Source organism: Panthera pardus, unplaced genomic scaffold (assembly GCF_024362965.1).
Source record: "Panthera pardus isolate Hobbes unplaced genomic scaffold, ASM2436296v1 HiC_scaffold_13, whole genome shotgun sequence".
Lineage (NCBI taxonomy): Eukaryota > Metazoa > Chordata > Mammalia > Carnivora > Felidae > Panthera > Panthera pardus.
Window position 1 is genome coordinate 188275299 of NW_026526688.1, and position 27520 is coordinate 188302818.

At 40.4% G+C, this 27520-nt stretch overlaps 1 protein-coding gene across 2 annotated transcripts in view; it reads left to right on the plus strand.

Moving 5' to 3' along the window:
• The window catches only part of KCNIP4 (potassium voltage-gated channel interacting protein 4), a 537043-nt gene that overhangs the window by 301765 nt on the left and 207758 nt on the right, over nucleotides 1-27520 (plus strand). Inside the window, exon 1 of one of the 2 annotated variants that reach the window (XM_019453906.2) lies at nucleotides 9584-10113. The exons of the other annotated variant lie outside the window; for it this stretch is intronic. Coding sequence (XP_019309451.1) covers nucleotides 10002-10113 — 112 coding nt within the window. The 5' untranslated portion in view covers nucleotides 9584-10001. Of the gene's footprint in view, nucleotides 1-9583; nucleotides 10114-27520 lie in introns of those variants that run through there. 2 annotated transcript variants of the gene reach the window in all.

Below are 27520 nucleotides of genomic sequence, written 5' to 3' on the forward strand. Positions count from 1 at the left end.
GCTCTTGCTATGTGTCCTACAGTCCCCCGAGTGCTTTAACTGTACAATGTACTCACCTATTTATTGCTCTGGACAACACTAGCAGCTACACACTTTTATTAACCTCATTTTATAAATCACAAATATGAGGCACTTGCCACAGCATGCAACACAGAAAAAAGCAGTCTGTAAATACTAGACATGAAAAAAAGTTCAAAACTAGATATGCAGCCAGAACACATGGCTTTTAAAAACCAGGTTTGCTGCTGTTTTTGACCACAGATGAGGAAACATAACCTCAATTTTCTCGTTTTTAAAATGGAACAATACAAGGACTAGGTGAGACAAAGTCTGTGAAAATGCAAATCTATGTAAAATTATAACAAAATCCCGCATAAATGTAGGTGTTTGGAAAGTGTTAGAGGTGATTTTTAACTCCTGTGTGTAAGCTACCAGCCCATTTAAATGCAGTGTTTTTAGCAGGAAGCATCATATGGATCTTCAAAGGAGAAAACTGCCCATTTGCCATAGTTTTGTTACTTCAGTGAACAGTCTTTGTGAGAGTCATGGTCTGTGACTTGTTTGTGTCCAGCAGATTGACAACTTTAAGTAAAATGAATACCTCGGTAGCTGAAGATGTAGGTTCATTTCTAGTCTTATCTATTGCAGGGCATCTGGGCCAGTTGGTTAAAGCATTACCCGTGAGTGCTCTTCCCCCACTTATAAAGCACCTCCTCCTCCATTATCTTTTGTGATCCTCCTGGAAATGCTGTAAAGAAGGAACATTATCCCAGTTCTTTCTTCTCCGAGGCTCCATCTCTTGTAACTCCTAGGTTAGTCCTGGGTTTACAGGAAACACCGCCTCTGCATCTAATTGCTTCTGACCACTAAAATGAAAATAGAGTGTCCCTCGATCTGATCATTAGCTATGTCTTCTAAATTGTTTCATGTTCCTTTTTAGTATTTTGAAATGTACTTTCTTCAGAATCCTTTCTTACTGAAAACTGGAAATTCAGAGATAGGAATGCTAATGAAAGCTGCCCTTTCCTTCCGAAAGAGAAGGTTCTTTTTCTGTACATTAAACACACACACACACACACACACACACACGGACATATCTCAAGTGACTTGGGCCTGATGAAGTAGAGTCTACCTTTGTGGCTTTAGTTTAGGGGGTAGCTTTTCTTTTCCTAATAAAAGCAGTGTTTCTTATTAAAAGCTATTCATATATTTTAACTGTGTGGTGGACATAATAATGGCCCTCCAAAGATGTCATCCTAATCACCAGAACCCATGGCTGTGCTAGTGACATGGCAAAGGTAATTAAAGTTGCTGATGAAATTAAGGTGCTACTGAGCTGATCTGAAAATAGGAAGATTATCCTGAATAATCCAGGCAGGCATGATGTAATCACAGGATGAGGGAAAGAGAGAAGCAGAACAGTCAAGTTCAGAATAATGCCAGACTCAGCTGGCCATTGCTGGCATTGAAGTTGGAGGTAACCACAGCCAAGGCATGCAGGCCGACTCTAGAAGCTGGAAAAGGTCAGGGAACAGTTTCTCTCCTGGAGACTTTTAAAGGAACACAGCCCTGCCAACACCTTGATTTTAGCCAAAGGAGACCCATTGAAGACTTCTAACCTTGACAGCTGTGAGATAGTAAATTTGTGTTTTTTTAAGCCATCAATTTTGGGGTAATTTTTTATAGTAGCAATAGGAAACTAATACAAACTGATTTCAGCATTAGAGTCATATAAGTGTAATGATAGAAAACAAGCAATCTCCAGCAGAGACAAACTACTGACCGATTATAGGTTCTGGGAAACATGTAATTCTCAGAAGAGGAATGATTCCCTTTCCAGCCCTCTAAGCCTCTGACCTTGGAGCTGGGATAGGGAGAAAAGTTTTCCTTTATCTGTCTTTTTTCCAAATGAAATTTAGTCCCTTTTACCAAAAAGATTCATTCGGATGAAGCCCCCAGCTTCACCAGCTGCTAGTTTGTAGTGGATATTGCAAAGAAGTCTTAGATGTGTCTGATTTGAGAGCACTACTAAGAGCTAGCACTCATGGGCAGTACCTGGACATATGTAACATCAGACTTGGCCTTCATGCCTCATTCGCTATGTCTTCTCTTTCTTGTGGATATTTCTGATCTCACTAGAAGAAATCTCCCTCTTCTATAGGGCATGGTCCCTCCTTGCTTCTGTCTTAGCTATTGTGCAGATGTCTTATCTTCCTGTTAGGGTGGAGAGAACACTGGACTGAGGGTCTAAAGCCTTGGCTATGAATTCTAGATGTCAAGCCTGGGCCAGGCATTTAAAGAGCAATGCCTATCTACCAGGACCCACACCCTACATCCTAAACATTTACTGTGTAGGCATTCACTGAACATTTCCTGTTGCTTCTCCATCCCCAGCAGGAATGTGCACACGCTAAGCTCAGTGTAAAAGGGACTTCTGTTTTCACTGTGGTCTCACCTATTCTGACTTTGCAGATGATAGAAATGACCTTGTGGGGTGTGTGTGTGTGTGTGTGTGTGTGTGTGTGTGTGAGAGAGAGAATGAATGAACAAACAAACAAGGGGGATTTAGAAGTGCTTTCAGAGAGGGTCACCTGGGTGGCTCAGTCAGCTGAGTGTCCAACTGGCTCAGGTCACGATCTCATGGTTCATGAGTTCGAGCCCTGTGTTGGGCTCTGTGCTGACAGCTTGGAGCCTGGAGCCTGCTTTGGATTCTGTGCCTCCCTCTCTCTCTGCCCTTCCTCTGCTCATGCTGTCTCTCTCTCTCTCTCTCTCTCTCAAAAAATTAATAAATTGTTAAAAAAAATTAAAAAAAAAAGAAGTGCTCTCAGAGAAGGACCTGGAGACTTCTACAAATATTCTTTGCAGAATGGGTAGAGCAATATCCATGGAGATGCCGTTCTTAGGCTTTTACAGCCATCTGCTCAATTTCCAGGCTTTGGTTGAGAAAGTGGAGGGAAAGAGACAGTCTGTATTGCTAGTTATAGGGGCCCCAGAGCTTGATGGACCAGAGAAGAGGGATGAGTTCAGGAAGAATTAACCCTTTGCTCAACCCTTTCCTATAGTCTGGTTTACTTCTATTTTAGATCTTATGTCCCAGGAAGTCTGAAAATCTCACAAGCAGAAAACACATTCAGCTCTGTGTTCTTGACACTCACAGGGCATTGCTTACCTCTTCCCTCATGTCTCCCCCTTCTTTTTCTTCTCTTCTCGCATCCCTTCAATTCTTCTTCCTCTCCTTATCTCCTGAGCCCCTTCCCTCATCTCATTTGTCTTTTCTTTGCCCTCTTGATCTCCTTTCCAGGAAAGAACTTGATAATAAGGATGTACATTTCAAGGTGAGGTAAGTGCCACACCACCTGCTACCTTTCTGGAAGCCATTTGCATTTTTTTGCCATTTGCATTTTAAATCTTGTCTCTCTTTGTTTTGTAGGGCCACAATAAAAACAAAATAAAACAAAAGTAGTGATCTTTACAAATGATACCCGATGGATGTAAGAATACTGAAGCTTGAGTGAGAATTTCTGAGGCTAAATCCCAGCTCCTTGACATCTAGCATGTAATTGTCAGGGAGGAAAAAATATTTCTTCTACCCTCTTAGGTTCAGTTTCTGGAGGCCTGCAAATTAGATAAACAAAAGCCATATTAATAGAAGAAAAGGTATACCGTTTTTATTTTATATGTATGGACATTCACCGAAAAGAAGTAAAACTCAGAAGCAAGCAATTAGATTCCAAGGCTTATTGCCACTTTAACAAAAGAAAGGGAGTTTGGGCTTCAAGGGATGATAAATTGTGGGGAAATGACTAGGAAGTATATGAGGGAAACTAATAAAAGACAAGGCTTCTTTTAGTTAGGATATTTTATGCAGACTGATCATGGTGCTGACTCTCAATCCCCATTGATAAGAGTAGCTTTCTGATTCCTTGTACAGAAGGGTTGGGCAGCTTCACAAAGGGAAATTTATGCCACGGTTGGGGAGATAAGAGGAGGACTGAGAAATCTTGCATTTGCTGATTCTCACATGCCTTGAGCTCAACATAATCATTATGCCAAAGTAGCATATTTTGGAGTGGCATATTCTGATTTTTTTTCTTTTTATAATCTTGGGCAAGTTACTTAAGCGCTGGCATTCCAGTGTCCTCAACTATAAAATGGGATTAGTAATTATACCTAATGTTTGGTGGGTTGCAGTGATTCAATGAGAGAGTTTGTGTAATGTGCACAGTACAGTTACATGGAAAAGGAAACCAGCTCAGGCAAAAAGTCATAAACTGTAGGGAGATTATATTCTTGGGAATGTTTCCTGGTTGAATTTCCAAATAATATGCTAATTTGTTTTTATATAGTGCATAAGTTTTGATTATACATGAGACCTATGTTCAAGATACATTAGTGCGATATTGCTAGAGATTTCTTAAAGTGGAAGCTATCCCCCCCCCCCCCCACTTGCGGACTCAATAGGCACTCAGGCCAGAAGGTTGGATGCTTAATTGTTTAATGGACAAACATATACATATTTTAAAGAAATCCATTCCAGATGCATTTAGGAACCTTTCAGAATGAGCCCTGCAGCTAAGTGAAACAGCGTGAGTCCTGACATGTTTGAGTAGAAAGTTTATCCGGAGAACATTTAGGGATCTTTCCAAGTAATTGAGAAACCCCAAGACAGAGGGACGTGATATAGTTTGGGGTGGAGGTGAGCACTGGGGATAAAACTGAAGGCACAGGGAAGCGAATAGCTTTCGTCATTTTGGTGAGAAAGTCTTAAATTTAGAAGAGATACTGTCACACACCAACCCTGTCCTCATTACTTGCTCTATTAAGATGTTAAGAGGCCTCTAAACAACAATTTTCCAGCCCCATTTTTCTTCCCTGCTTCAGAGGCCTCAGTGCAGCTATGCACTATGAATTATGCCTTAATGTGTGCCCATTTCTACTCCTGGGAAAGTCATTCCTCCTCTCCTCATTTGTTTTTAAAAACCTAGATTAGGGGCACCTGGACGGCTCAGTCAATTGAGCATCTAACTCTTAATTCAGCTCAGTTCATGATCTCACGGTTTGGGAGTTTGAGACCTCAGTCCGCTCTGTGCTAACAGCATGAAGCTGGCTTGGGATTCTCTCTCTGCCCTTCCCCCATGCTTTCTTTCTCTCTCAGAATAAATAAATAAACTTCCAAAAATAAAATAAAATAAAATCCTAGATTAAGCTTCTATCTTCAGTGGAATCTTCTAGATAATGCCAACCCCATTGAGGCCTTGCTTCCCCTACATCCTACTTCCTGTGTGTGGAATCTGACACCCGGGATACCCAAGTTCAAATCCCAACTCTGCCAAGTCCTATCTACAAGACTTTGGGCTGATTGCTTAATCTTTTAAAACCCAAACTTTCTCCTTGAAACCAGAGCAATAATATAGATCTCATAGAATTATGAAAAAATTAAAGTAGTTAATAGGTGTGAAGATTTTAGAATAGTGCCTGGCATTTACACCTTCTGCATAACTCTTAGCAGACATAATGGAATAAATCACGTATAAATCATGGCTGTGCCCCCTTATTGAACATAACTTTGTAAAAATAATCTAAATGACCCTCAGCTTTATTTATTTTTATTTTTATTTTTTTTTTGCAATAGGAATAATAACACTTCCCTTATTAGTGTAGGGTAAGATTAAGTAAATTTATACATGTAAAATACATAATATGGTACTGGGCTTAGAGTCAGTGAGAAGGAGATGTTAGTTTATTCCTTTGACATTCTTTTCTTTTGGTGTGGGAAACAGATCTTTGCTGGACATCCACCACAATGTGCAGAAAGGAGTGAGCCTAAGAATAAGGAGAGGAAGTCAAGGCATATTTTAATGTAACAAACTAGGTTGGGGCTAAGAAGCTACTGTAATAAAATTATAGAGCCATCATCTGGATTTATTTATTTATTTATTTATAACTTTTTTTTAAGGTTTATTCATTTTTTGATACAGACAGAGTGTGAGTGGGGAAGGGGCAGAGAGAGAGGGAGAAACAGAATCTGAAGCAGGCTCCAGGCTCTGAGCTGTCAGCACAGAGCCTGACATGGGGCTCAAACTCACGGACAGTGAGATTACCACCTGAGCTGAAGTCGGACGCCTAACCAACTGAGCCACCCAGGCGCCCCTGGAATTATTTTTTTAGAAACACATAGCCACTTGTTCTTTCCCAAGATTGCCCTAGAAATACACTCTTCCTCAGGTGTCCCCCAGTTCCCTAGACTGGTCACATGATAATGAAACTCATAGTTGGCACTGTTAGCTTCCAGAATCCTGCTGTGGAGGGGTGCCTGTGACAGAGCCCCTGGCATTCTTGAGAGCCAGAAGATCCTGTAGCTGGAACTAACAGGACGAGCTTAGAAAACCAAGTGGTAGAGGTAGCTAATGCAGATGGGGATTGGCTGGGCTGCCAAGACTCTCAGTTCATGGATCTCATGTTAGGAATGCCATCGTTCTGAAGCGAAGTCCTGCCTGGAATCAACAAAATTATGTCCGTGGGCCTTTTTGTGAATTTCAAAGATGGTGGGGATTTCTTTCCAGGAAAATGAGATGTGACAATTTAAAAATTCTTTGCCTAAGTCTATAAATCAAGAATTCAGTGGAAAACTATTTTCTGAAACCTGCTGAGGGGTGTAAAAGGAAAATCATGAATATCGGAATCAGACAAAGCAGTGTTTAAATTCTGCATCTTGGGGCGCCTGGGTGGCTCAGTCGGTTGAGAGTCTGACTTCGGCTCAGGTCATGATCTCGTGGTTGACGAGTTCGAGCCCCGCATCAGGCTCCGTGCTGACAGCTCAGAGCCTGAAGCCTGCTTTGGATTATGCTTCTCTCTCTCTCTGCCCCTCCCCCACTCATGCTCTGTCTCAAAAATAAAATAAACATTAAAAAAATTTAAATTCTGCATCTAGAGGTTTTTAGCTGTGTGACATTGGTCAGATCATATCACTTCTCTGTACCTTAGTTGTTTTTCTTTTTTAAACTTTAATATGACATTGTATAGGATTAAAAGACATAGTTACAGCTAACTTGACCTAATTAATTTCTCTAATTTTTTTTTTAACCTTTGGATGTCCTATAGCCAAATGTTTGCAGGAATTTCAGAGAATGGATACTTAAAACGTTTCCTTACCAGTCATCTTCCAAGAACTGCTTCCCCTTCACTGGCTTGCTGACAAACTGAAAACAATGTGTTTAGATAGATAGGTGGTTGGGCAAGTAGACAGATATTGCCCATAAACATGTAACCATAAAATGAAAAGCACCATCATAAAAGCCAACTTGGTGGCCCAAGTGTATTACAGGTGCCCAGAGAGGGTGCTAGGACCAGTGAGGAGCAAAGTCTCTTCATCTGTCTAGACCCACCAGAGCCTCTAAAGTGTTGGCCTTGCCACCTGCTGAGCAGGAACCTGACTCAGCTTTCCACAGGTAACTCTATTAATAACAAAAAGGGGGCAAGTGCACTCCCATCTTGAACCTGGAAAACTGAAACTCAGAGATGCAGCGGCTTCCCCAAGGTCACACAGCAAGCAAGAAGTGACAGAACCAGGATTTAACCTAAGACTGTGTGCCCCAAAGCCTGTGTATGATGTGTAACTTCTAATAATAATGAGAGCTACCGTTTTTACGGTTACCTCTTCTATAAAGTCTCCCTCCCATTATCGCCACCCATCTCTCCCCATGTGGAGCTGGCCCTTCATTCTTGTGCCCCCACTGTACTTCACAGAGAGATCTCTTCAAGTGCTAGTGCATTTATCAGTCAAGTTCGAGTTCATGCCTGCCTCCTTTATTATATCATACGTCCCCACAGGATAGGATTGGACATCATTTGCCATTTTATCATTCATGTACTGTTGCTCGTAGTACCAGGTTAATAAATGTTAATAAATAACAAATGAGTGAATGAATGCCTATTGCCTACCAAGCACTCAGCCCACCACAGCTTTGACAGGATAACCTCTTTATGCTTCAGTTTCCTTGCCTATAAAATGAAGATGATCATAACACCTACCAAACAGAGTTGTGGGGATGAGTTAATTGTTGATAAATTACATACTCTTGATGAGCACATACTAAATGCTCAGTAAATGTTAGCCATTATTATCACCACACTTAATTCCCACAATTCCCTTTATGTTTAAAAAACTTTTTTTAGACTTATTTATTTTTGAGAGCTGGAGAGACAGAGCATGAGTGGGGGAGGGGCAGAGAGCGAGGGAGACACAGAATCCAAAGCAGGATCCAGGCTCTGAGCTGTCAGCACAGAGCCTGACATGGGGCTCCAACTCACAGACCATGAGATCGTGACCTGAGCCAAAGTCAGATGCTAACCAACGCTAACCACCCAGGTGCCCACCCCTCACAATTCCTTTTAAATTTTTTTAAAGTTTATTATTTATTTTGAGAGAGAGAGGGAAAGTGTGAGAAGGGCAGAGAGAGAGAGAGAGGGAGAGACAATCCCAAGCAGGCTCTGTGCTATCAGCACAGAGCCTGTCGTGGGGCTTGAACCCACAAACTGTGAGATCATGATCTGAGCCAAATGGAGAGTTGGAAACTTAACCAACTGAGCCAGCCAGGCACCCCTAAATGGAGAACTTTAAATAAGGTATTATAATCTCAGTTTCACAGAAAAGGAACTGTTTTCAGAGACACTAAAGTTCTTGCAGAAAATCACATAGCCAGAAAGTAGCAGAACCAGGAAATGCCCCCCAGGGTCTAAGATATTTTTCATAAACCCTTATTTTCATAGTGAGTTCCAGGGCCTAAAACCTCTTTTACATACAGGGTCCCAAATGATTCTCTTCACCAGCACTGTGGGCCTGGGCTTCAGCCTAGAGGAAGAAATTGGCAGGTGATTAAACCAATGTGGTCCTGATAGCCCAGAGTCCTAGACCATTCCACAAAGCTGGCTAGGATGTTTGGTGGGTTTTGTGGCAGAACACCCCATGGGATCCTTCAGGACACCCTAACCCACTCTTTCCTGATAAGAGTCATCTAGCTTCTTGTTCTTGATCCAGAACGCTCTGAATCAGACTGTCCACAAGAGAGCATTTTTAAAAAACACCCCTGGGTGATTTTTATGATCAGGGAAGTTTGTGAAACTTGGCTTTGAAAGGAGGATAGTTCAGTCCCCCTCCAGCGGGCAGTTACTGAACATCAGTGTTCCTCCAAGGTTCTGCTCTGCCCCCATCCTCCACCCCTTCATGTTTGTAAATATAAGGACTAAATCAGACTCCCTAAAAATGTTCTCCTGTGTCAGCGGGGACCACATAGCCCCAGTGGGGTGGCAGGTGGGAGGCGGCTTAGATGCTCCCGGGTGACAAAGACACTGAATCATGGTTCTTTTGCTCCTGCACTTTTCTCCCTAGAAAAAGTGCCCACGGGCTTCCATGGGGGGCTTTCTGGAAGGGGCTGTAGGCAGCAGCCGAGAAAGCCGATTTTGTCCCAGCATCCCAAGAGGGGCCTGAGCTGTCTGGCGCAAGCTCCGGGAGGCGAGAGCCGCTGCTTTGGCGAAAGGGGGCATTCGCCGGCTTCCCAGGCAGCAAACTAGCGCGCAGCCAGCCTGCCCAGCCCGCGCCGCGTCGTCAGCGCGTGGAGCGCGGCCGTGCTCTCCGGGGCAAGTTTCCTGGGAGTGTCCCTCCTCTCCACGGACACAGCAAAGTCCCCCGTTCTCCGACAGATGCTCCCCTCGCAGCCCTAAGTGCAAGGACCCGCTGGCGGCCGCGCAGAGCCGGGAGGCCGGCGCGCTGTGGTTGGGGGGACCCCCCTAGGAAATGCCAGCATCAGCATGAGAGGCTGGACTCCAGCCCAGGTCGGTTCTCACCCCGGGGGGCCGCTGCTCCGCCCGGTGCGTCTGCGAGGAGCTGCTCACTTTTCCCCCTCGCGAGTCTTTGTTCCAAGCCAGAGCTTGCTCGGATTCTCTAATTAACTCCCTCCGCTCCAAAGGGGGCCGGAGGCTGGGATGCTCTGCCAGCTTGAAAGATGTTGACTCTCGAGTGGGAGTCGGAAGGACTGCAAACAGTGGGTATTGTTGTGATTATATGTGCATCTCTGAAGCTGCTTCATTTGCTGGGACTGATTGATTTTTCCGAAGGTAAAGTGGTCGCTCCCACTCTGTGCGGTTGGTCAGGTCTGGTTCAGAACTGGATACAGACGCTGCAGAAGTTGAGGAGGCTTACTTAATACCCAAAGTCAAAGTTTTAAAATATTGCATGCTTGACATGGAGCAGCCTAGCACTGGACAGTTCGTTTATGTTTACCGAGATATTTGACATTGGGAGGGAGGAGATACTGTACCCGCGGTCTTTCTGTTTGAAAGCTATTGAGTGCAGGGTGATATTGTGGGTTAAATATATTTCCATGGTGCCAAGTTAGGACTCTACTCTGGGGTGGTAATACAGGTTGTTTTTTGGTCATCAAGTTCATGATGGCTACCACGCCTTAATGTCATTAAGAATTCCATTCTCTGGAGGAGTACCCTGATTTGTGAGGGAAATATCTGTGTGTGCCTCATTAGTTAGGAGGTGCGGGGGTGGAGCTGAGTTGTTGATTATGATATAAAATGGGTAAGCGTTTCGGTTAAAATTGAGTTAATGGGTGCTTAGCAAAAATGTGCTTCGAACACTTAATTTGCAAAAGTGTTTCATTTACATTTCCCAGTGAGCCACTTTGCTCGTTTGTCTTTTGAGGGGGAGCTCCTATGCACGGGACATCGTTGTTGCTACCAACAAGTATTTTATCCACCTAATATAAATTTTACTACTCATATCAATTTTATTATTCAAGGATGGGGGTAAAAAATGTTGATTAACTTTGCTTTAACAATTTGAATAGATGTGTATGTGTGTGTGTATGTGTGTGTGAATATATATATATACACACTCTATATATGCACATGTATTTTTTCATGAAATAGTTTTTCTGCTGAAATGACATACTTTGAATCTTTTAAACCTCAGCATTCAAGATCAATTCTACATCTAAGCTCTCCTTTCTTCTCAAGCGAAAGAATGGAGTTCCTAAGACACTTGCTAATATTCCTTCTGGATCAGGATTCGATCTTCTATTGCTGAGTTATTTATGACTATTCACTTCTCACATTGTGTGTAATGTTGGAAGATGATGGAAATATTTAGCCTGCCCATGCTTAGCTAAAATGACATCATCCCAAACTACATCCGGTACACAGGTTGTTTCTGCTAATATGTTATAATGGTCAATGTATTTTATCTTTAGGAAGTCTTTTTTTTTTTTTTTAAAGTTTAAAATGTTTGTTTGTTAGGTTCTAACTGTTTAGATCACTATAAGAACGTAAGAAGTTCCCATTTGATTTTCATATCATCTTGTAAGTATTCTCACTCTGTGGCAAGTTCTGTTTAGGCACACAATAGAATAATGTATTGGGATTAAATAAAACTTCAGAAATTAATTTCTTCCTTTTCTCACATTACACGGTGATTGTATTTAACCCCTGGAAGGAAAACAATGCATAAGCAAACTTCTTCAAGTACTACACTATAATCTTGCATTATTTTGAGATTCTGCCTCAGTGTATTAACGTTGTTATCATAATAAAATGCAGATGAGATCATTGCAATTTCTTTGATGGAAATAATTTCCTTCTGTTAAATTTTATCACTATATTAGTTTTTGTTCTCTGAACTAGGTTGAGCCATAGTCACCCAAATTAAGTGCATAATACTCAACATAGCTTGGTTTCATAGCTAGATGTAGCATTCGCTAAAGGAAAACAGCCATGGGGGTATTGAGGAAGTCAACCTTCACAGAGCTATGGGGTAGCACACAGTTCTTTCATTGCCAGTGTTGACAAGGTACACGTTTAAAGTCAGAGTCCCCAGGTTTAAGACCCCTACACATGACTCAGCTTTTATTCTTTAAGTTCATTTTTATGTCACTTAAAGTTGACAGTTTTCAGATGAAACCTTCAATTTGACTTCCAACAATATGAAAAGTAGAATTGTAAACCAGACTCCCTCAACTAGAATCACAGAATTTTGAGCTAGTCCAAATGTCTTTCTTGGGATGGATATCCATATTCATATTCTATTACTACCTATATCCATATATGAATCTATATCTCTTATACACACACATACATATAGATGATGTACATACACATTTATAGATATTATTTAAAATGTTGAATAAGCTGGGGCAAACTTGGATTCAATATGTAGGCCTTGATCATGTTAAAATACAAAGATATAGGTTACCATCATGCACGAGGTATAACCAATTTTACTTCACAAATCAATCCTTTTTTGTTATGAAGCTCATATTAGAAAATTCTGCTCTAGTTCAACTCTTTCATTTTATGTAGGAGAACAGCTACAGCCCAGAGAGGTTAACTGATTTATCAGAAGGCAAAACTAACTGAAGGAGAAACAGGACCAAAACTAAGGACTACTGAGCACTTTATGGTTCTTTTCCTACTATAACACCCTTTTTACTTATTTCTCTCCCCTAATATTGGAAAAGAGAGTTAATGAAAACACATGTGGGAAATGTTCTGAATTCTGGAATCTTGTCCTGAACTGTCTACTAACACGCTGAAGAATATCTGAGGGAAATACATTCACAAGAAATAATATTACACGCTAGCCACACAGTTTCTGCAAGGCATTGAGCCCAATACAAGTGTGGGACCCAAGAATGGCATTTAAGTGAGCTATGCCTGACCACTGACTGTATCATAGAGTGGAGGCAGGATTAGAACAAAAGCAAGCCAACTGGTGTCCTGATCGTCTTTGCCTCTAAGACTTGCCCAACATTTTGACTGTGACACATAGTCAATGGCAATGAATGCATAATCCAGGTAGAATCCAACAGTGAGATCGAATAAGACCATAAGAACTCTGGCCTAAGCCACCTGTCTGTGTTTTCTAAGGCTGTGGCATATCCAAGCAGAAACAGACTTAGGGTGTATGATCTCCAGCCAGGTGGAGGAATAAGAAAAAGGCACAAAATACAGAGAAAGTCACCAAATATCATCCTTTCTACCTGCAAATGATAAGGTGTCCCAAAGGGCTATCCCCATGTATACTGCTAAACTTTTCACTGACTGCAGTAGAAAATACAGCCCAGGATAAGGCCAGGGAACTAACCATTCTTTTTCATGGAGAAATGAAGATGAGACCCGGAGTAGAGCTGTGAGCTTTTAGGCCACGTTGAACTTTTATACTATCCTCATGGCAATGATTCTTCTCTGGTACAACTGTAGAGTATTTTATTTAGTATGACTGTGCATTGATTTACTTAGAAAGCAGTTCTGAGTCTGTTTGAATGAGAGAGTCTATATTAGTGTTGGGATAAAGCAATGCTACCTTAGTATTATCATCTCCAATGGCTAGTGAAAATTAGCCATGGGTGGAAAAGAATAAAGGGAAACATTTCTGTTCCCACCTAAATGAGATTCCGATTTTGATAAAATCTTATTTTAAAAATGTAATTCTCTTTCAGTTGAAATTCAACATTTAGAAAACAAAAGCAATTTGTAAAGAGGATTCAAAAGACTAATGGGATTTTAATATGATGATTTGAGGTTTTCCACATAGCCACTCACTACGAAGGAGAACAAGGAGGAACACTCCGAAAGTGAATCTCACTGTGTCGTAGATTAGTCTATAATATATTTCCTTTTGAGTTCTAAACATGTGCAGATTTCTCTGTTAAGCTGAGACAGTAGAGAGGTGTGCAAGATGAGCATTAAAAGAATGTACCCTCAGTGAACTTACAGTCTAGGAAAAGAAACTAATTACCAAACAAGACAGAAGGGGATGAACTGACGTAAGCAAGAAATGGCCTGTAGAGGCATAGATGGGGTGGTGCCTCCTGAAAGGGCTCAGAGGAAGGCTTCATGGAAGGTAACAGTTGTACAGGACTTTGCAATGTGAGAAGGGCTTCCCAAATTGGAGGAGGGGAGAACATTCTAGGTTAAGCAAAGATCTTGAGCTGTGCCCCTAAGCACTGACAAGAGGTAGCTTTCATGGATAAGGGCAGTGGCTTTTGCACACATGGGTGTTGAAAGTTGAAATGGGAGATATAGCAGAGGGGGTGACTTGAAGCTCAATGCTAAGAGTGTATGCTTGCTCTTGAACCCGTGAAGAACCACTGATTCAAAGTCTTCCACTTTGGGGAAACAAATGAGTAACGTAGCAGACCACTGTTTTAGGTGGGTCTATCTGGGAGTAGGTGAAGATTTGTAGTAAAATAATGGAAGCAGATGCTAGTAATGCTCTTGGAATAATTCAGGTGAAAGACAATAGGGCAAAAATCTATAGATTCCCTTTCTCAATAAAATACATAATGTGAACTGTCAGTTTCCAGTTTTTCCAGAAATTCGTGTTTAGTAGAACATCCTTGGCCTGCACTTGTTCCGGCACAGCATAATTATATTTTATTTTAGGGCAACGTTTTAGACTTTAAATATCTTTTTTAAGAGAAGAGAAAAGAAGTGTGAAGCACACAGAGGTCATAGTTATAGATACGGTAGTGCCACTTACCATAGGAACGTAACAGTTCTGATATGTATACTGACATCTTGCAAGGTCTTCAACCTTTTTACTTTGAACTTTTTATTTTGGAAAAAGGCACAGAGAAAAGTGTAGAGAGTAGTGTAATGCACTGCCCCACACCCCTCAATAATGACCATCACTTTGCCATTTGTGTTCCAGCAGTGACTTGCATTTAAAAAATATTTCTCTATTGTCTACAATATTCCAGGCACTCTGCTAGGCCCAGGATACAAAGATGAATTAAAGATCATCTCTACCATCACAGAACTCTCATTTGTGTAAGGAGATGGGAAATATAAACAAAGAAAAGGCGATGCATTATGGTAGACAGATCAACATAAGTCCAAGATATAGAAAAAGAATGGAAAGAAATTAAGTCCAAGTGGAAAGGCTAGAAGTGATCAGAAATGACTCCCTGGAGGAGTTGGCTTTTAGCTAGACTTTTATGGATAAAGAAATTTTATCATAGTCATATGCCAGCAATGGTGTATTCAGGGCTCTGGGTAAGGTAATACCATAGACCAACACAGGGACGTGATACACAATGTGGAATTCCTGGAGCAATAACAACAAAAAGTGTCAGAGGGAATTAGCACAGGTTTATTCTTTCTCCTTGATGACGTAATTATCCGTGCTATCTACCACAATGCTTGGTGTATAGAAGACACTCAAAACATCACGGGGTGAGCGCCATTTAACTGTCACAGAAGAATGGTGCCTGTGCACTTCTACGTACGCTACATAATTGAGGGCCTCCAGTGCCTCTTTCAAGTTTCCATGGTAGCCTGGAAACTGTTGATTAGTTGGCTACATTGTTTTATTTTTTTCTACGAGGGAGATTTCAGATCAAAATCCCACTGCAGAGTAGAGATACCCATGTACCAGAGGCATCTGGAGCAGCTGTTCATTAGAACCCCACGGCCATGGGAAATAATTCCAAATGCGATACCCAGCAGTGAGTTGGAAAAGCCCAGCTTACATGGGCTTTGATTTGGCAGGGAAAGTAGCCCTTTCAATTTTACAACTGGAAAAAAAAAACGCATAAATGTACAAGTGAAATTGAACAAATATATATCAAGCACCTACTGTGTGAAGGAGGATAGAGGAAAAAGGGGTATTTTACTGTCCTTAAAAGTTTTCAAATTGAGATTTTTTTTTTCCAATTAGACTCCAAACATGAATAACAAATCCAAGACTAAAAAGGGTCTGGTGAGAGGGAGAAAGGGTTTTGGAAAACTTGAAGAGAAGAGCCTTCCCATCCAGTTGGAAGTTTTCAGGGAAGTCTGCAAGAAGACACAGTGTGGCATTGAATCGAAAGACTGACAGATAGAAACTGGAGGCTGTGAATTGTAATTTAGAAAAGAACAGTTATTTCCTGAAATCGTTGTTTGTAATCAGGTTCCTTCTAAAAGTCCATTAATCCATTTAAGACCCCAAGTGTCTGCTCTGGATCTGGCATCATGCTCAGTACTGATTGGTTTGGGGAATATTATTTTTCAGTTTTGCTTACTTTGGGAACCCATTCCCCACCCCAGCTAGAAACAGAGAACTGGAATCTTAACGAGGAGGAGAGATGAAGGTGAAGAAGTTGTACATTTCAATGGCCTCTAGCCAAGGTCATCAGGAGCACACCTGTGGTTGAACAATTTGGCTTCGTTGCTCTTTGCAGAGATGGGGAAGACATACCATGGAGAGCAGTGAAACATCTCGGTAAGGAGGTATTAGAAAGGACTTGACAGTATTTGAGCTTGTGTCAGGGGATTATGATTTGGAAGTGGGGCTTTGCTCTGGATTGAATTAAGTCAAGAAGCCAGGCTAATTCCATGGTCGAGTATCTCAATAAATCTTATCTATAAGCAGTGAAGACTAGACAGAGGCCAAAGCTGTAACTGGCAAAGAAACAAGCTATAGTAACTAGGATGGGGGTATTTGGTCATTTTTGTGGCTTACACAGAGTTCATATTTATGCCTCTTCTCACATACAATTACAGAGTGGTCTTGTTTTTGTCTTGATTGATCAAAGGTACAGAGTGATCTTGTCTGATGCTGATATTCTGTGAGATTGGACTTGCTTAAATTCACTAAGGGAACACGAAGGCCCAGTTGATAAAGCAGGGCAGCTCCCTCAGAATGGAAGGGGTCCGTTTTCTCCTCACACATGATCAGAAGGAGGGCAGAGTAAGGTGAGAGGCAGGTGTATAGGGTATATAGCAGACAGATCTAAGTTTAAAGTTTCCCTTCCTGAGCTTGAGTTCCTTTTTCTGTAAAATGAGGCTCATAAATCCAACCTTTCAAGATTGTTCTACGGAATACAAAAATATAAGTGAAACATGTAGCTAGTGCCTTGAATACAAATAGGAGCCAATAAATAAATGCCTTGCTTGTAATTTTGTTGGGATAAGATGTTCAAATTCCTTGAGTTATACCAGTGGTTCTCAAATTTTACTGTGTATCAAAATTACCTGCATGACTTGTTAGACCACAGATTGCTGGACTCTATCCTCAAAGTTTCTGATGCACTAAGTCTAGGTTAGGGTCTGAGAATTCACATTTCTAAGGATTTCTCACTTTAAGCTAACACAGCTGTCAAGGACCAGCGCTTGGAGAAACACCGAGTTAGGCAATAAACCCATAATGTGAGCAATGTGTTCGCGGAGTTCTTTGGCACCTGTTAAACTTTATTCTGGAGCAGTGATGAGACTTTTGTTCTATAGTAAATATTTTAGGCTTTGAGGACATGCTGTCTATTATAACTACTCAACTCCATTACAGTACAGAAGCAGCTGTAGGCAATATACAAATGAATACGCGTGGCTATGCTCTGATAAAACTTTCTTGATAGACATGCAAATCTGAATATCATATAATTATTCTGTCACAAGATATCATTTTTGTAGTTTTATTTTTTAACCTTTTAGATGTAAAACAATGCTTAGCATGCAGAGAATGCAAACAGACAGCAGGATCAATTTGGCCTGTCACTGTAATTTGCCAACCCCTATTCTAGAGCTGGCAGTAAAGGAACCCATTGAGAAGGGATCTGAGGTTGAGGAGTTACTGCTTTTTGGAGACTTGTCTAGATTTTCTGAGCCCTCAGTCTCATTGAATGGAGAGGAGTCTAGTCCCTCTTTGGGGTTTGATGAAATTATCTGCCAAATCAGCAAATAATTTGAATTAGCATGTATGTGTTTGTCCAATAAAATGCGTTCTCTTCCCTGATTCCGCATATTCAGGCCAACGTAGAGGTCATTATATAAAGTAAGGCATCCGCATGATTTTGTCACACAATGAGTCAGCGCTGGGGCTAGACATTTTGGGATGCCCTCTTACTGCTTTTCATTTTAGGTATCGTTGCCTCTAGGACAGGTGGCATTATGCCCTTTCCATTTCTTGAAAATGAAAGATATTCAAATCCTGAGTAAGATCACATTTCTCGAAGTGAGACGGACCTGAAGTCACTACACATCTCTACCTTTCACTGGCCACATGGTCTCAGTCAACGTTTATTTTCCACCTTGACCTCAGTTTTCTCACATGTAAAATGGGGAGAATAATAGTAACTATGTCATAAGAGTATTGTGAGAAGAAAATTAAATATCTGTTAAAATTCTGCTTAGCCCAGTGCCTGGAGCTGAGAGTTCAACAAATACTGAGTGTTCTAACATCAGTATCACGGCTGTCTTTGTTCTTCACATCCATCATACCTGTTCCTAAACATGGTCATTCATTCAGTCTGTTAAAGAACAAAAACTCAACTGAGTAAATAGGAAGGTCTAAATAGCTTTGTTAAATGATTCATGAATCAGGCAGCGTCCCATCTAGCAAGCAGAGGGGGCTCTGAGGAGTTGTATGAAATGCAAGGTTTTTATGGGAAGGAAAGTGGGGCAAAGAGTTAATAGCAGAAGAAAAGAAAGGATTTTTCCAGGCAAAGTCGATTTCCTTAGGGGGAAGACCAAGGAACATTATCACACAGAATAAGTCATCTTCCTTTGAGGGATGGAGGGCACTCCTGTGACAAATTACCTCATTGGTGCTTATCAGAAAATTCCTGACCGACAGGTTAAAACTTACATTTCTGGGAGAGGTTGAAACTGCAGTTAGTTAAGGCATTAAGCCCTGGTTTGATGACTTGGCCTATGTGACACCATCTTGGGCATGTTCTGTTCTTTTAACAAATTATCCATGAAAGAAACGTTTTTAAATGTAATCCTTGTACCAGGCACTGTGCTAGTAATTGGGAACTGAAAGCACAGATTTGGTGAATAGGGGTTTATATACAAATGAACGTGCAAACACATCGGTTTAGTAAATTGCCCTGGTCTCACATCTGTGCAAGGATGTGTGTGTCCCTCCGGGGACATACGGAAGAGACTGACTAGTCAGTCCTATTTAGAAAGGGGTGGAGGTTCAGGAAGGACTCGCAAAGGTGAGCTTTGAGCTAAATCTGGGTGACACTTTTAGCACTCGGTATCACTCATTCTTGAGAACTACTGACAATTGATCAAACCTATTTTCACATTTTCAAGGATAACTCATGTTGATCCCAGTTTCTAAATCCTGACTCACATTTTATTCCCTTTTCTCCCACAATGCCTCATTTACTCAAATACACCCATATTTCTTCATGTAAGCCCTCACTAGAACCTATTCCCTGTCTTCATATCCTAATCTAAATTCAGTCAGTCTTGATACATGTTATACCACATAACACAATAATAATAAACCTTCATGCACTGTTCACCAAATCACGTCATTTGTGTAATTGATTTTCTCTTCAATTACCTCAGTACAGAGTCAATTTTCCTTGTATTTCCACTGGGTCCAGAGCAGTAGAGAGTATATAATGGAGCCTCAACAAATACTTATCAGTGGGTTTCTCAGCTCCTTTTTTGATGGACTCTTTACATCAATATACTTTTCCCATCTTAACTGCATTCCCCCCCCCCCCCATTCTCTTCCAATCTGACTTCGTATTCTCACAACAGAAATCTCTCCAAATATGGGGGGACTGAGATCAGGCTCAAGAGCCTTCTGTATCACCTACAACATAAAATCTCCATGTTCTTTGCATCTGATACAAAGATGGGATCAGACCAGTCCCTTCTCTTCCTCCTTCTGCTATTTCTTGTTCCAGGAGTACTGTACTGTACTGAAGTTACTTGAATAGCTTCACGCTGTCTCCAGCTGCCACATTTTTGCATATACTGTTCTTTCTCCCCAAAAGCCCTTCCCTCCTCATATTCCTGGAAACGACTTTTCAACCTTCAACTCTTGGCTCATATTCTTCCTTCTCTAAGAAGCATTTCTTGGCTTCCTCAAGCATCAAAAGACACTCTGACTGTGGGGCTTCTCTGCCTCTGTGCCCATTTTATGCTCCATTGCTATCAAACCTATATTTCTCAAGCGCTCTGTGCTGTTTCCTGCTTCATGCCTTTGCTTGCATGCTGAATGTCCCTCCTTCTAGAATACAAATCCCATCGGTCTTCACCTGATTAGCTCCTTCTCATTGTTTAAGCTCAGCTCTGGAGCCGTCTGTTCCAGAAGCTTCCCTTGAACCACCTAGCTGGATTAAGTGTCCATTTCTGTTATCCTAAAGTACTCTATCTTAGCACTTCAAACTACATTAAATTCTTGATTTCTATGTCTTTCTCTTTTCCTAAATTTCAAGCACCACGTAGGCAGGCACTTACCTCTGTATTCTCAGTACCTTATGGAAAGGTTGGGTAGATAATGGATAGACAATTTATTCAGAGGTCTTAGTGATAAACTTCTCAGTTTTCACAACATCTTTTTTTAAGTTTTTATTTAAATTCCAGTTAGTTAGCATACGGTGTAATACTAGTTTCAAGAATACCATATAGTGATTCAACAATTCCATACAACACCCAGTGCTCATCACAGTAAGCGGACTCCTTAATCTCCATCACCTTTTACGCCCATCCCCCCACCCAGCTTCTCTCTGGTAACCATCAATTTGTTCTCTGTAATTAAGAGTCTGTTTCTTGGTTTGTCTCTCTTTCTCTCTCTCTCTCTCTCTTTTGCTCATTTGTTTTGTTTCTTAAATTCCACATGAGTGAAATCATATGACATTTGTTTTTCTCTAACTTCGCTTAGCATTGTACTCTCTACCTCCACACATGTTGTTGCAAATGGCAAGGTTTCATTCTTTTTTATGGCTGAATACTATTCCATTGTGTGTATATATACCCCATTTTCTTTACCCATTCATTAACCGATGGGCACTTAGGGTGATTCCATATCTTGGCTATTGTAAATAATGCTGCTATAAACATAGAAGTGAATGTATCCCTCTGAATTAGTGTTTTTGTATTCTTTGGGTAAATACCCAGTAGTGTGATTGCTAGATTTTAGGGTAGTTCTATTTTTAACTTTTTGAGGAACTTTCATACTGTTTTCTACAGCGGCTATACCAGTTTGCAGTCCTACCAAGAGCGTGTAAGTGTTCCTATTTCTCCACATCCTTGCCAACACTTGTTGTTTCTTGTGTTTTTGATTTTAGTCATTTTGACAGGTGTGAGGTGATATCTCATTGTAGTTTTGATTTGTGTTTTCCTGATGGTAAGTGATGATAAACGGCTTTTCATGTGTCTGTTGGCCATCTGGATGTTTTCTTTGGAGAAATGACTTTTATGTCTTCTGCCCATTTTTAATTGGATTATTTGTTTTTTGGATGTTGCATTTTATGTTCTTTACATATTTTGGATACCAGGCTTTTACTGGATATGTTATTTGCAAATATCTTCTCCCATGCCATAGATTTCCTGTTAGATTTGTTCCTTTGCTGTGTAGAAGATTTTATTTTGATGTAATCCCAATAGTTTATTTTTCCTTTGGGTTCTCTTGCCTCAGGAGACATATCTGGAAAAAAAAGTTGCTACAGCCAATATCAAAGAAGTTACTGCCTATAAGTAAGAAGTTACATACCTAGATTTTTCTAGGTCTTTAATCCATTTTGGATGCATTTTTGTATGTGGCATAAGAAAGTGGTCCAGTTTCATTCTTTTGCATTCTTTTCCAGTTTTCCCAACACCATTTGTTGAAGAGACTGTCTTTTTCCCATTGGATATTCTTTCCTCCTTTGTTGAAGACTAATTGACCATATAATTGTGGGTTCATTTCTGGGTTTTCTATTCTGTTCTGTTGATCTATGTATCTATTTTTGTTCCAAAATCATACTGTTTTGATTACTGCAGCTTTATAATATAACTTGAACTCCAGAATTGTGATGCCTCCAGCTATGCTTTTCATTTTCAAGATTGCTTTGGCTATTCTGGATCTTCTGTCGTTCCATATACATTTTAGAATTGTTTGTTCTAGTTCCACAACAGCCTTGAACTGATATAATTTTTAGGGTTTTCAACCTTGACACTATTAATATTTTGAGCTAATTCTTCATTATGGCTGCTCTCCTCTGCATTCTAGGACAATTGGCAGCATCCCAGGCCTCTACCTATTAAATGCCAAGAGCACCTCTTCCTGAACTGTGACAACCAGAAGTGTCTCCAGGTGTTTCCTAACATCCCAGGGGCAGGAAGGCAGACAAAATCACCTCCTCTCATCTTGAGAACCATTGGGCTGAGGTCTGATCAAACATAGTGTATAAGCTTTTTTAATACACATATTTATAAATCATAAAATTAAACTTAAGTTGGGGCACCTGGGAGGCCCAGCTGGTTAAGTGTCCAACTTTGGCTCAGGTCATGATCTTACATTTCTTGTGTTTGAGCCCCATGTCGGGCACTGTGCTGACAGCTCAGAGCCTGGAGCCTACTTCGGATTCTGTGTCTCCCTCTTTCTTTCTGCCCCTCCGCCACTCATACTCTGTCACTCTCTCAAAAATAAATAAACATTTTAAAAAAAGTGAACTTAAGTCTAAAAACATCATAGATTGAAATTATTGGAAACCAAAACTGAGTGTTGAGGAGTATGTTTTTCATTACACTCATTATTGGAAACCAAAACTGAGTGTTGAGAAGGAGTATGTTTTTCATTACAAAAGTAATAAACAGTCATCATAGAAATCTTATAAATATATAAAAAGAAAGAAATATGAAGAAAGTACCCTTAGACCCACCAAAGGAAAACACTGGTAATATTTTCTATTTACTTTTAGTTTTTCCCACATAGACTTGTTCCTTTAAACTTCAAAATAATACTTAAAAATTACAAAAATTATAGATTTAAATTCAGTATTAGAGCAGAAGTATTTTTATATTAGCTCACAAATCCTTCATAAATATTTTAATGCCTACATTATATTCTATAAATGTGTGTGTATAAATTACTTACCCTGATTTTAGGACATGGAAGTTATTTGCATATTTTCCAGTATTTGAAAATTTCTTTAATAAAATCTTTGTGTATAAATTGTTTATATAATTAGAATTATGTTCTTTTTTTTTAAAATATGAAACTTATTGTCAAATTGGTTTCCATACAACACCCAGTGCTCATCCCAACAGGTGCCCTCCTCAATACCCATCACCCACCCTCCCCTCCCTCCCTCCCACCCCCCATCAACTCTCAGTTTGTTCTCAGTTTTTAAGAGTCTGGCTCCCTCCCTCTCTAACCTTTCTTTTTTTTTTTTTTCCTTCCCCTCCCCCATGGTCTTCTGGTAAGTTTCTCAGAATCCACATAAGAGTGAAAACATATGGTATCTGTCTTTCTCGTATGACTTATTTCACTTAGCATCACACTCTCCAGTTCCATCCACGTTGCTACAAAGGGCCGTATTTCATTCTTTCTCATTGCCACGTAGTAGTCCATCATGTATATAAACCACAATTTCTTTATCCATTCGTCAGTTGATGGACATTTAGGCTCTTTCCATAATTTGGCTGTTGTTGAGAGTGCTGCTATAAACATTGGGGTACAAGTGCCCCTATGCATCAGCATAGAATTATGTTCTTAAGATAGGATCTTAGAAGAAGAATTAATGGGACAACAGAATGAAATGTTTCAAATCTCTGGACATATATGTAAGGGCAAATTGCTTTTTAAAGGAATTGCACAATCCACTTGCCCCATCATAACGTAGGTATCCCCAGTGGTTTGCACACTATCACTGTGCTATTGGTTAGGGGACATTTTGAAGGTCGACCCTAAAAACCATATTGGCCAGCTCAATGCTAAGAAACTGTCCTAGGGGTGAATTGCTAATGGCTTCTAAGCTAACATTAGGAATCTTATTTTGTGCAGACAGGAAATTTCCATTGTGGCCTGAAGATGTTCTTCCTGTTCTGTTGTCAATCAGGATGCTCTGTCTGTATGAAACAGTACTAGCCTTTCCCAATCATCATGCCCATCTTTGCAATCAAATTCATCAATTTTTCTTAGATGAATTTAAATGGCAGGGAGGGAGAGAAATGTCTCTTGTTAGAGATATACTCAGCTCAAGGAAAAATTTGGTGTGTTTTGTTCATGTAACAAGGTCTAAAACCAAGCATTATAGATCCTTGTCTAAGAAGATATGAAAATCTATCCAGTCAAACTCTCTTATGTTAAATAGGTCATGATAAAGTAATTAGGCACATAGAGTCCCTTTGTGAATTAATGGTAGAGCTTGCTTGCCGAGGCAGAGCAATACTGAGGTTAGGAAACACTGAGCTTTGAAGACAGAAAAGACATAGGGTCAAATCCTGCCCCTGAAATATGCTGGCTGTGAGTCCTATGCAAATCTCCAGACCTGTCTGGACTTCCATTCCCTTGCCCACAAGATGGAAATCACCATAATATGAACTTTATAGGTCTTTAAAATTGTCCAGTAACTTTGAGACAGAAGAGTTTAGAGACAAGGCACTGACTGTATTGTAGTTCAAAATTTCTTTTTTTTAAATTTTTTTTAGTGTTTTTATTTATTTTTGAAGGAGAGAGAGAGACAGAGCATGAATGGGGGAGGAGCAGAGAGAGAGGGAGACACAGAATTCAAAGCAGGCTCCAGGCTCTGAGCTGTCAGCACAGAGCCCAACACAGGGCTCGAACTCACAAACTGTGAGATCGTGACCTGAGCCGAAGCTAGACGCTCAACTGACTGAGCCACCCAGGCACCCCATGTAATTCAAAATTTCTAATGATTACTTTGTCTCCCCTTACATAACTATTGGTAGAAAGGATCGCAGACACTGTGAGCAGAGTTGCCAAAAATACACATTTCTTTTTGTTGATTCTGAATATTTTGTGTTGCAATTTATACTAGGTTGCATGTCAGACAGTTCATAGGTATTTTCTATAACCACTTTTATAGATGAGAAAATTTGTTCAAAGAGGCTACATAACTTGTCTACTTTATGAGCAATCAAACAGTAGAATTGGAATCAACCAGAGATTTCAGAAGCTAGAGCTCACATTTTCTCATTCTGACCTTCCCTATAAGAGCTAAGTTTTTGTTTTCATTTTCTAAATCTCTGTGATACGTGAAGAAATACTCCAACATCTCTGGATTAGTAAAATCAACAAAGTATATTTGGGGCCAGTTACTCTCCCAGACATCCATTTGAATAGAATTAAGTAGGAGTGACTTATATGTGTCAATAAACATCTAATTATTAATGACCTGGTCACAGAAACTCTCTAATAAATAAACAGGAAATAATGAAGATCTGGCAGCAGTGAGGTAAATTGGTGATATGATTTCAAATTTGAACAAATTACAGGGGAAAATGGATAACTATAAAATAATTAGAACACTTGGGGTGCCTGGGTGGCTCAGTCGGTTGAGCATCAGACTTCAGCTCAGGTCGTGATCTCACAGCTTGTGAGTTGGAACCCCGCATCAGGCTCTGTGCTGACAGCTCAGAGCCTGAAGTCTGTTTCAGATTCTGAGCCTCCCTCTCTCTCTCTGCCGCAACCCACTCGCATTCTGTCTCTGTCTCTCTCAAAAATAAATAAACATTAAAATTTTTTTTAAATAAATAAATAATTTAAAAAATAATTAGAACACTCAGGCACCTAAATAAATAGCCACATCCCACATCTGTCTTCACTATACCCAGCAATTCCTACATATCACTGGTGCATTGAAGAAGAAATTACCAGAGGCTTCTAAACATCACCTGAGTAAGAAGTAGGGTGAACACCTTGCTGCAAATGTTCAAGGAGACACGGAGTGAATTAGCCAAATGCATTCCTCATGACAATAGGTGATTGTCTAGCTAAAACTCTCTTTGAAAATGTACCTCATTAAAAATGTGCACAAAAGTTCTAGGTCCCTAATAAGATTTTAGACTAAAAATATCATGCTCCAAATAGTAAGCTGGCCTCAATATTGTTGTATATCTCTTTTATAATACATCAACAATGAAGCTCACACATAGCTTAGCATTTTATAGGTGTACTCGAGGGAAAACACAAAATCAGCGAAGAAATCCCATAGTTGCAAATTCTTTGTGAAGTTCAGAGTTGACCTGTCAAGTTAATGTATTCAAAAACACACATTTTACAATAATAGGAGCTATTCTTGCTAATGGCTGTTTAAGGTGAGCGGGGAAATTTTTCCATGAAGACAAATCTCTTCACCCCACCCCACTCCAGAGGGACCTGAATATGTCTGTTTTTAAGGGGACAATTTAAGCCCCGGAATACTTATTTAAGGAAAGTCTGTCAGCTACTTTCAATAAGTTTTCTCAGGCTGGGAATGGAGGGAAATATTTCAAGTCGGTAAAAGTGGTTTGAAACCGTGTTCCATGACAGCTACACCATGAACTGCCTCGTCTTAGAGAACTTTCCACTCACTTCATTTTGAATGGTGTCAGTGGGGGCGTTCCTTAAGGCGCCATGTTCTTCGCTCTTAGACCTGGCTTATGCTTTGCATGGTAAGCCACAGACAGTCTGCTGATGTTTCAAGCACATTATGTATTCTGACATATCAAGAGTATTAGTCTGAAGCCAAACTCACAGATAAGCAGGGATAAAAGATAAGAATTGACTAACTCTGGTTATCCTTTCCTTGATTTGCTTCTTCTTGTTCCTTCTTCTGAGTGCTGGGGCACTGGAGTGGCTCAGTCGGTTAAGTGTCTGACTCTTGACTTCAGCTCAGGACACAATCTCATGGTTCCTTCATTCAAACCCCGCATTGGGCTCTGTGCTGATGTTGCAGAACCTGCATGGGATTCTTTCTCTCCCTTTCTCTCTTCTCTTCCCCGCCCCCCCCCCCCCCCCCCCGCCCGAGTCTCTCTAAATAAGTAACTAAGTAAGTAAATAAATAAATAAATAAAGCTGGGTTCTGATCCCATTAACATGTATCTATGGTGGGAGAGACTAGAGGCAAATCCCAAGTAGAGGGTTGATGGGGCGCCTGGGTGGCTTGGTCGGTTAAGCGTCCGACTTCGGCTCAGGTCATGATCTCACAGTCTATGAGTCGGGCTCTGTGCTGACCGCTCAGAACCTGCAGCCTGTTTCAGATTCTGTGTCTCCCTCTCTCTCTGCCCCTCCCCTGTTCATGCTCTGTCTCTCTCTGTCTCAAAAATAAATAAACGTTAAAAAAAAAAGAATAAAACTTCCAAGCAGAGGGTTGAAAGTTAAATTAATTACATTATTATTTCATTCTTTTCACCCTCTGTTGGTTAGAGAATTTGATTAAATAGAATTAAATAGAACTATGTAGAATTATTTAAAGTGTCATGAAATTAAGTAAACAAATGAGAGATTTCCCCTCCTCTCGACCCTGTATGCTGCTAGAGAATATTTATGTACTGTACCTCCTAATTAAAATGATCTTCCCCCAAATTTTCTAGCATAATGATAAGTCTGACTCCGTAGGTGAGAATTAGGCTCCTTTACATTTCACTTGGCCCTGTCCCATCTCAGCATCAGTTACTCCATATTAGCTCTGTTTTTCCTTCAAAGATGAGAAAATATTTAAATATTTATTTCCGATGATATCAACTAAGCACTCAGTCTAGTCAATATTCACAACGTTACTGCTCAAGGAGAATAAACATGATGAGT